The sequence below is a fragment of the Ursus maritimus genome, unplaced genomic scaffold (assembly GCF_017311325.1).
Source record: "Ursus maritimus isolate PB19 unplaced genomic scaffold, ASM1731132v1 scaffold_26, whole genome shotgun sequence".
In the NCBI taxonomy this organism is placed as follows: Eukaryota; Metazoa; Chordata; class Mammalia; order Carnivora; family Ursidae; genus Ursus; species Ursus maritimus.
The window spans coordinates 4,626,606-4,636,359 of NW_024425119.1; the positions used below are offsets into that span (position 1 = coordinate 4,626,606).

General features: G+C 48.8%; 1 protein-coding gene across 1 annotated transcript in view; it reads left to right on the top strand.

Moving 5' to 3' along the window:
- PRMT8 (protein arginine methyltransferase 8) overlaps positions 1-7,362 on the top strand; it is a 91,120-nt gene extending 83,758 nt beyond the window's left edge. The window contains exons 9-10 of the mRNA XM_040642050.1: positions 6,319-6,440; positions 7,228-7,362. Coding sequence (XP_040497984.1) covers positions 6,319-6,440; positions 7,228-7,311 — 206 coding nt within the window. The 3' untranslated portion in view covers positions 7,312-7,362. The remainder of the gene's footprint in view (positions 1-6,318; positions 6,441-7,227) is intronic.
- Positions 7,363-9,754: the final 2,392 nt, after the last annotated feature.

The following is a 9,754-nucleotide window of genomic DNA, read 5'->3' on the forward strand; positions in this document are numbered from 1 at the left end:
CAATCTTCTGGTCTCCAACATCCAGGCAAGTGCTGGTGCCCCCTGTCTTGGGGAAAACCAGAGACCCCCCAGTCGGGACCATTTTCAGCTACTACTCTCCTTAGAGGGGCAGCAGGTGAGATGGTCTTCCTCATGGTCAGGAATAGCCAGGAGGGAGAAGGGAGGTTTCACTGGGACCTTGAAGGATGGGTGAGACTCAGCCTCACAGTGGTGGGTTATGGCAGTAGTGGGAGGGCTGAGCACGAGCCTGCTTGAGGACCCTGGCTGTGACTGGAAGCTGGGGATGGAGCCATAGCAGCTGGCCCTGCCTCTACTGTCTCCAGCATGATGACCCCCTGGGGCCTGCCCTGCTATAGGTAATGAGAAAGGGTAGCAGGGGCACTCTGGAAAAAGTTCTGTGTTTATAAAGCCTAGGATCCGGCCCCTTAGCTCTCAGCCCATTGATCTCACTATTCCTTCCCTGAGTTTATTTCCATTTCTTGAGGTCAAGCAGACAGCCTGCTGGACCCCTGTCCAGAGATGGTTCTGTGGTGGCAGGAACAACATTCCTGATGACCCCAGGTGAAGGCAGCTTGGTTAATCCCAAGTTCAGAATCAAAGAAGTCAGCCCTGGGCTACCTGAGGGATGATGAGGATTTGCCCTTAGCATTCAAGTCTCCAACCCATTGGGGCAGTTTCTTCCTATCCTGTGGTCACAGCCCCACTATGGTTCCTCACAAGTCCCTATGAGAGAAATGACCAGGACTGTGTTACATAGGGTCAAAGACTGTGGGTCTCGATCAAGGTCCGAGCTCAGTCATCTGTCTTTTTGCCACTATGGTGTTATGTTGCCTCCTCTTTGCACAGAACCCCAGAAACTTAGGTCTGAAAGGTCACCTACAGTCCTCTGTTTCCCATGCCTTGGTGCCGAGGTTCTCAAAGTGAGGCCTGTGGCCAGCAGCATCAGCATCGCCTGGGAACTTATTAAAAATGCAAATTCTCAAAACTTGCCCCAGACCTTCTGATCAGAAAGTCTGGAATGGGGCCCTCCAGGTGATTGTGATACACAAATCAGTCTGAGAACCACTGCCCCTTGCACGACTGCCTGAACAAGATGATTGTGAATGCCCTTCTGGAAAGGTAATTCCATCTCCTTACTACAATATGCCCTCTTTTCTCATCAAAGCCGATGCCTTCTGGCTGACATAGGTCTCTCTTGCTGCAGCATCCCCATATAGTTAGAGATCAGGGGAAATAATTTGTTTAGCTGCTTCCTCAGGCAACTGGGGAACGTCCACAGGGGGTTTTGCTTCCAACATGTGGCAAACGTTTTTTCCAGGTAGTGTGGGTTTGGCAGTGGGCTTTTCAGACCCTCTGCACTTTGACCACCTAGTAAAGAATATTTGCTTTTTCTTTTGAGGGACCTCAGATGTACAGAATTAGATTAATCATAATTCCTGGCTCATGACATCATTGTGTCAGGCACGGTTCACTTTTTGCTTGTTTATTTATTAATATAATGAACACCTATAAACTCACCACTAAGTAACTAGAGTGTAAATAAAGTATTATTATCTAGAACACAATAGTAACTGGAAAGAAATGTATTATTGTTATTAGAATGTAAATTCATTAGTTAATTTCAAGAAATGAACTGTTACTAATTAGAATATAAATATCAACCAGAAATACATTATTAATGGATATAATGATACTATTTATAATTAAGAAGTAAATTAATTCAACGTCACATAATTAATCTCTGTGAGCTTGCACATAACTAAATGGATGCTCCGCCCCATCTCATCAGCCCCCCGTATTGCCTCTAGATGAACATTACTCTGAATAATTTTGTGTTCTTTATCCCCTTGCTATTTAAAAAAAAGTTTGATCACATCTACGTGTATGTCAGAACACTATATTGTTTGCTCTAAGCTATTTTTGAACTTCATGCAGAGTGTAGCCTGCTGTGTGTGCTCCTATCCTGTCGATTATCCGCCAAGCTTTCTGTCTCAGCCCAGCCACAGCTGGCTCTGGGGGGCCCACTCAAAAGCACATCACATAGTGTGCGGCTTGAAAACAATCCCTGTTAATGGCTCTGGCATCTCCTCTGTGCAGCTCCAGGCAGAAGCTGTCGCAAATGGGCATAGGAGCCCAGGGTTCCAGGCTGTGCCAGCCAGCGGGCATAGCTGCCCCACGCCTTGGCCACATCCTCAGTGGGTGGGAGCAGGAAATGGAAAGTCAGACCCTTGGGGCAGCTGGAGTGGGTGGAGGGACAGTTGCTTGAGTAGGAGCAGGCCTAGGTTGGAGTCTTAGTTTTTCCAGGAGTCAGCCACATAGGCAGCCAGACATACAGGATGGGCCTTGAGTAAGTGACTTTCTGGGACTCGGGCTCATTATGTGTGAGATGATGTGGTTGGACCCAGATGCCTAGCAGCCCCTTCCTGCTTTGCCATCAGTTGACAATGAGTCATTGTCTTAGGTCAAAGAAACTTCTTGGTGCATAGTCTTTCATTCTCCAAAAAGCTTCTGACCCCCTGGGAGTATAACTGCAAACTGATAGCTAGTAAAAGTACTAAATTTCAGGAAAAGCTACCAGCCACTTAGCCACTGGGAAGTGAAACAGGAAGCAAGATTCCACTTCCTTTCTGAAAACACCAGGAAAAAGATTCTTGTGAGGGGCCTTTGCCATTCATTCCCCCAGCCCCCTGAGGTCTGCATCCCCATCCTTGGTCATGAGGATGACCCAGCGACCTGTCTTCTCACTGAGGCTGCAGGATGTGAAGGGGAGGCAAGGCTGTACAGGTTGCCATTTCTCAAATTTAGGACCATACCTGGCACATGATAGGCATCCTGAATTGATATCTGTTGAATGAAGGAAGGCATGCTGGGGGCAGTACTGGTCACACTCATTTCAAAATATAGAACAAATCTGTCCATAATCCAGAGCCCAGAGAGGCTGGGAAGGGGAGGTTAGCGTGTGGGGTCAGGATATTAAGAGTATAAAGATATCTTCATAACAGGGAAAGCTGAAAGTCAGGTACATAAATTTGAAGGTTATAGTTGGGGCAGGGGAGGGAGGGAAAGACTTATTCCCTGATGAGAACTCTAGATGTCATCCACAGCCCTGTGTTGTGTGCTCACCCTTGCACCTAGCACCTTTCTGGATGCTTCCCCAGGACATTCTAGACCACTAGAATGAGGCAGCACATCTTTGCAGGTCAGAGCCATAGATTATGGATAAATATAATGATATATACCACTTTCCATAATGATGAAATGGGAATTATATTATAACGGTTTATTATATTATAATGGCTTAGCAATACCCTAACATTGGCCTAATGTGTCATAGGGTAACCATATAATTTATCTTTCAATTAAGGACACTTCTGATAGTGAAAGGGAGAGCTACTCATAGTTATGCCAGAAGACAAGTAACCTGGAGCTGTCTTGGGCACAGCAGGAGATTTGGTCACCCTTAGTATACCCTTTCCCCCTTGTCATCCCATCTAATCCTCAAAGTATCTGGGGAGATAAATATCACACCCCACATTCCGCAGATATAAAAATTAGCCCCAGGATCATAGTGCAAACACATGGCAATGTGGAGGTGGGAAACTGGGCCTGTTGTTGCCTAATTAAATGTATTTTCCACTCTTGCCCATCTGGAGACGTTATTAGATGCAAAAGAGCGGGTTTACATAGTGCTTTCAGCCATGCTGTGTGTCTACAACACCTGGGGGGAGATCTTTAAGTCTTGGCAAGTCTGCCCCCTTCATGTCCCCCAGAATGAATGAATTCAAGTCTCTAGGAGTAGAGTCAAGACATGTGAATTTTAATCAGCTTCTCCTGGACACCTCGATGGAGAATTAGTATTGTGAAAGCTGGTTTAGATAATTAGTCCATGGCTAATGGACCCATTACAGAAATTAAATGTTTGGGGAGGTTCTCAAACTTTTGATGTTGATGTCAAGAGGAAAAAAAACCACTTTTCTCCAACCCAAGGCTGACATATATTTTGGACAACCATCAGATACACCTAGGCTTGATGGCTGCCAACTCTGAGCCAGTGAAATCTCTGGGACCCTCCTACAACATCTGATTAGGTGACAGAAGGAAGCTGCTTGAATCTCCTTGCCTGAAGGTCTTCAGGAACAGGAGAGACACCTGTCTGAGCTGGTGTAGGAGGAAGTGGGGGTGAGAGTGCTGTCAGTCATACACTGCCATTCTCCACACACACCAGAGACTATCTTTTGACAATTTATTTAGATGTAGTTGTCAGGGAAGGTGCTGGGACAGGTGGACTTTGTCCATAGACAGCGGTATGTCTTAGAGGCCATGAAGGCTGGAGATGTTTGGGGATCTAGGATCCGAGAGGCACAGACTGCACATTCATGATCCTTCTTTGAGCCTTTCCAAGTGCTCAGGCTGCTTTTCCCCTCCATGACCTTGAGTTCGCATTGATTTCCCAAATGCACACATTGGAAGGCTACACAAGTCTTTAACCAAACCACTGACATTTGATCAAGCCAGTTCATTTTGCAAAGGGCAAAGAAAGACAGACTCTTCACCACCATTTAAACAGATCTTGGGGTTTATAAGATCTTGCAGGTGAACCGGTCTGACTCAGCACATGATAAATCCCATTACTGGTTCTTGTAGGACCACCTTGAGGCTGGATGTCAGGTAGTTCAGATGATTGCAGAACAGCCCTCATTTTTCCTGATGAATTAGAAATTTGCCTTCTAGTAATTTCCAGTGACTAGCCTTTGTTCTACCTCCAACACCATATGTAAGGCCACATATAAGTCTTTCCATATGACAGCTTTTGAAGAATTTGAAAGGCACTTATTATAGTCTCCCAAGTCTTCTCATCTTTAGCTCTGGTCCTAAGCAAAGAGAAAATCAGTATTAAGGAGTCCTAAATCCAGGTGGAGGAAGGTAAGATCCTAAACGGGCAAGAGGAACTTACTATAGTGGGTTCTTCTACTATCTACAGTTTTCAAAGCCTCCAATGTAATTAAACATCTATGGGTACCTTGAAGCATAACGAAGTGTCTACTATCTGTGTTTATTATTGCTCATACATTCAGTACTTATAGATCTAGCAAGTGTGGTGATAGGCACCAAGGATGTCACAGTAAACAAGCCTGGCATGGCACCTGTCCTCATGGAAATTGTAGTCTTATGGAGAAAGCAAATAGCTGAAAAAAAAAAAAGGCATTTATGCCATAGTGTGATAGGCACCGTCATAGCTTAAGCTCAGGGTGGGCCATCAAGCAAGGCTTCCCAGATGAGAAAGAGAGAGCCTGCTGAACAGGGAGGGGAGAATCTGCCAAAGACACTTGGTGCTGAGGAAGATGGCCCATAAGCAGGACCCCTCATTTGGCTGTAGATTGAGTAGTGTGTCAAGAGAGGCTGGATGGGATTTAATAGCAAATACAGGGGAGGCGCCGGCATCATTGTGGCTTTGGGTCATGCAGGACAAGTGAGCTGAGGACCAGTGGGGGGACTGTGGGATGAGAATTATCCCTCATTTCTTTTTTTAAAGATTTATTTATTTATTTGAGGGGGTAGAGGCAGAGGGAGAAGGAGGGAGAGAATCTCAAGCAGACTCCCTGCTGAGTGCAGAGCCTGATGTGGGGCTCGATCTCATGACCCTGAGATCATGACCTGAGCTGCAATCAAGTGCTTAACCGACTGAGCCACCCAGGTGCCCCATCCTCACTTCTTTTTGGTTCAGTTAGGAGGACACCGCTGAAACCCCACAGCAGGCTTGGGCCAAGGGTACTAAGTTTGGTTTTAGGGCAGAGAAGTGGCAGGGAAAGCTTTGTGTAGGTTTGGGTGTCAGTGGAACACTGGTTTAGCTATGGAACTTGCATACATGATGTCATTGAAGGGGAGCCAGGATGGCCTACTCTACAAATCTCCCCCTTACACTGTCTGAAAGTCTTCCCCCAGTTGAACTAATTAAAAACAGTAGCATTTTGAGTTTCATTTATGTTAATGAGTTTAGTCGGTGAGAGGGTATTCATCCCACCCCTTGGAATGAACTTGTGATACCAGCGTCTTTCTCTTCTGATTCCCTGGGAAGAATCAGTAGCCCTGAGGAGATGGGAATTTGATGGAAGGAGGAGCACTGCGGCTGAGTGAGGATTTCTGGGCCTTGGAGGCAGGCTATAAGGGCTGGGCACTGACCCTGCAAGAGTGCTGGGAATTGGTTCAGTGAATCCCAGAAGAAGACCAGCAACTTCTAGGCAGGGTGTCAGCCTCAGTCCTTCTGGAGATTTCTTCTCTGACTCTTCCTTCCCACCTCCCTTGTTCTTCTCCCCTCAGCCCCTGATGCCCCCTACACCCACTGGAAGCAGACTGTCTTCTACTTGGAAGATTACCTCACTGTCCGGAGGGGGGAAGAAATCTATGGGACCATATCCATGAAGCCAAATGCCAAAAATGTGGTGAGTGCTGAGGCAGACTCTGTTTGGGCCAGGGTCAGAGAGAGGAAGGGACCCAGGGAGCTGGCTCCCCGCAGCTCCCAGGAACCCGGCTCCCCGCAGCTCCCAGGAACCCCTCGCCCAGGTGCCCGAGTGCCTTACCCACAACCGGACAAGGTACTGGGGGAGGGGCAGTCGGAAGCCGGTGTGGATCTGACTAGACCTCATTGAAGACCTCCAGCTGTGGTCCCTTAAGGACAACAGATTTTTCTTTAGGCCCTGCTCTGGACTCTCAGCCTTGAGGACAGCTGCCAGTTCTTCATCTGAGGGGCTTTGAGCACGGAGGCTGTTGCCATGGGTTTCAGCTCATTTAGAACAGGCCAAGCCAGGAAATAACAGTTTCTGGTGGCCCGGAAGATGTTTAGTTCACATTTCTTCAGTGGGCCTGGTGGGTCGGGGAGCGTGTGATTCTTTTTGAGTAACTGCCGTGTGAGAGTGTGTGTGGAAAGAGTCTAGAGAACGCTTTGAGGGTTGTGCCACAGAAGACTCAACCACCCCACTCTGTTTTCTCTCAGGATTAAATCAGAGGGAACATTTCTATATTATAACAGGAAGGGTTTAGGTTCGAAATCAAAGAACTTCCTGTGAGGATAATGAGACACCAGAATAGACTCCCGAGGGCTGTTCGTGGGAACCCCTTAGCTAGAAAAACCTTAGAAACACGGTCGCCCCCATCCCCCTGCCTGCGGGAGCGGGTGGCGCTTGCCTCGCTACCACACTAATGCCGGGCCGCTCTGCCTCTCCTTTGCAGCGAGACCTCGATTTCACGGTAGATTTGGATTTTAAGGGACAGCTGTGTGAAACATCTGTATCTAATGACTACAAAATGCGTTAGCACACGTGGGACGCTGCAGAGAGCGAGCAAGAAGAGAAACTCTGCCCTCGATCTGCGGCTCCGTCACAAGGAATACCGTTTCCAGGACTATACACTCGAAAACCAGAGTTTTAAATTCTGCCTTGAAGATTGGTGAACTCACCAGGGCTCCCGTGGGCCCTGCCACTGGACAGAGAGCCTCCCGCTCCTCAGCTCTGCTCTGGGAGCCCTTCACAGAGGCTTTGTTGTCGCCGACACAGAGCAGCCTCCAGTGTGGTGGCTGGGGCGCCGAGGAGGGAAAAGTACACACGTATACCCATTGTCCTCCTTAACTGTGGCTCTCCGGAACTTCCAGTTTTGCATGCTGCAGGCATCTAGGACAGATTGCTTCACTAGAACCTGGAGACATAGTGTCTTTGATAGCATAAGCCAGATTACCCGTCTGTGCGGTGGTGTGCGTGCGTGCGTGCGTGCGCGTGCGCGCCTCCAGCAGATCCATTAGCTTCTCTGCCCACGACACCTGTATATGCATGCATATACAACCACGTGGGTGTGTTTCTGTGTTCATTCAGGGTGTGTGTGTGTGTGTGCGTGCGTGTGTGTGCGTGTGTGTGCGTAGAATATATATTACTCTCAGAGGAGATTCTGTTGCTTTCGAATAGGAGTTTGTTTTGTGATTAGTTCTCCCCCTTCCCCATCCCTTACAGATGTTAAGCAGCTATGACACGTTCTCTGTACTAGCTCTGGTCTCCTTTTGACTAGAATGTGGCTCTGAACCCTGAGCATAGTACCACGCATTCTGTTGGCACTCAATAAATGCACATGAGAGCGAAGCGATGGCCTGGCTGTGTTCCTGGTGCTCTGGGGTGGGAGGGCTCAGGAGGACGTCAGAGGCCACACTGGAATGGAAGGTCCAAGGAGCAACAGATGCTGCTCCCAGCTCCCAGAAGGCAGTTCCTGGTAGAAGCAGCCGTGAAACTCAGGACTGGTCCAAGGGCATGTTCTCTGCAAACTCTCAAGGTTGGGAAGAGGGCCTTAGCCGTGAGGTGGGGGGATGTGAGCTAACCAAGAACGCTCTACAGTAAGAGGCTACATGGAGCCTGGAGGGAGGCCAAGCTCAGGAACAGGAGAATCTGGGATACGCGTCCTGCTGGGAGGGCCCGGAGAAAGCAGGAGATGGTGGTCCTGGGTCCCTGCGGAGAAACTGGGGCAGGGTCTGAGTGGAAGGCCAGTGCAGGGATTGTTCTTGTCCGAGGTGCTGAGAGTTTGCGTCACTGCAGAGTCTCATCCCTGCTCCCTCACTCCTGGCCAGTGGTTGGCCTGGCCTGCCACCCTCCACACCAACAGGAGCTCACCCACCTCGAACGGGGCCTTCCCACTGAGGAACCCCAGGTTCCCACTGCAGCTCCTCCCGACAGCATGGTTGGTAAGTCTCCAGTGCCCTCAACTTCCTCAGCCCTGCCACCTCTCAGATTCTAGACTCTGGGTCCATCGTAGAGAGGGCAGAACCAGATGAGAGATTTTTGTGGCTGGGAACAATCACCTGAGGGAAAGACAGGGGTAGGGACCCAGGCCTAGCTGCCTTGAAGATTCAATTGCCAAGGAGCCTGACCACCTGCCTCTTTGCCATGTGGGAAGGAAGAGGGCCAGGCTCCTGGGACATGGGGGTGTAGGCTTGCCTCTGTGGACCTTGGGCAAGTCACATCACTTTCCTTATCGCCACTGAGGAAAAGAAGCTGGACTGGGTGAATATTTTCCACACTGTGTCCTGGGGAGCCCTAGGGCTTGGGGAGGTGTCAGGATCAAGGTGGGCAGAGCTCTGGGTTTCCCTCTCCCCAGATTAAAAAAAGAAACAACCCAATACTTCCTTTGTCTGTTTTAATTTTCTTTGGGAAAAAGGATTCTACTACTAAAAATAAAATGAAATAAAGAAATGAAGAGGAACCAAGACCAAAACCAAACACCTCTGAAAATGACGTATCTAGGTGACCCCGGAGTCCCCCTGGCCCTTATACTAAGAGGTTAGTGGAATCTTGGACCCCCTCTCTCTCTTTCCTTCTCTCCTGGGGTGAGTTCTGGGCAATTTCACCGGAAGCTGTGCCCAAGCAGCATCTGGGTCTCGGCTGGGTGCCCACCGCTTGGCCCAGAACCACATTTTTACCCTCCTGCATCTTTACGTTATCTCTTGCCCCCATCAGCTCTGAAATATTCTCTCGGGGACAATCATCACTCAGAAAGGGGGACAGGCTCTGTAGGCAGATACGGGGTCTTTGCCTGAGTTTTAAAAGAGGCCTCCTGTAGGCACACGCAGCTCTGAGGATGCTCTGCTTGGCCGGCAAGGTGAATTTCAGTCCCCCACCCCTTGGTCTAGTGCAAAAACTGCACAATGGGACTCAGGGGCTCCAAGAAAAGCTATGCTGGGCCCCTTGGAGCCCACGTTTGTTTCCCTCTAACTAGTAAAAGG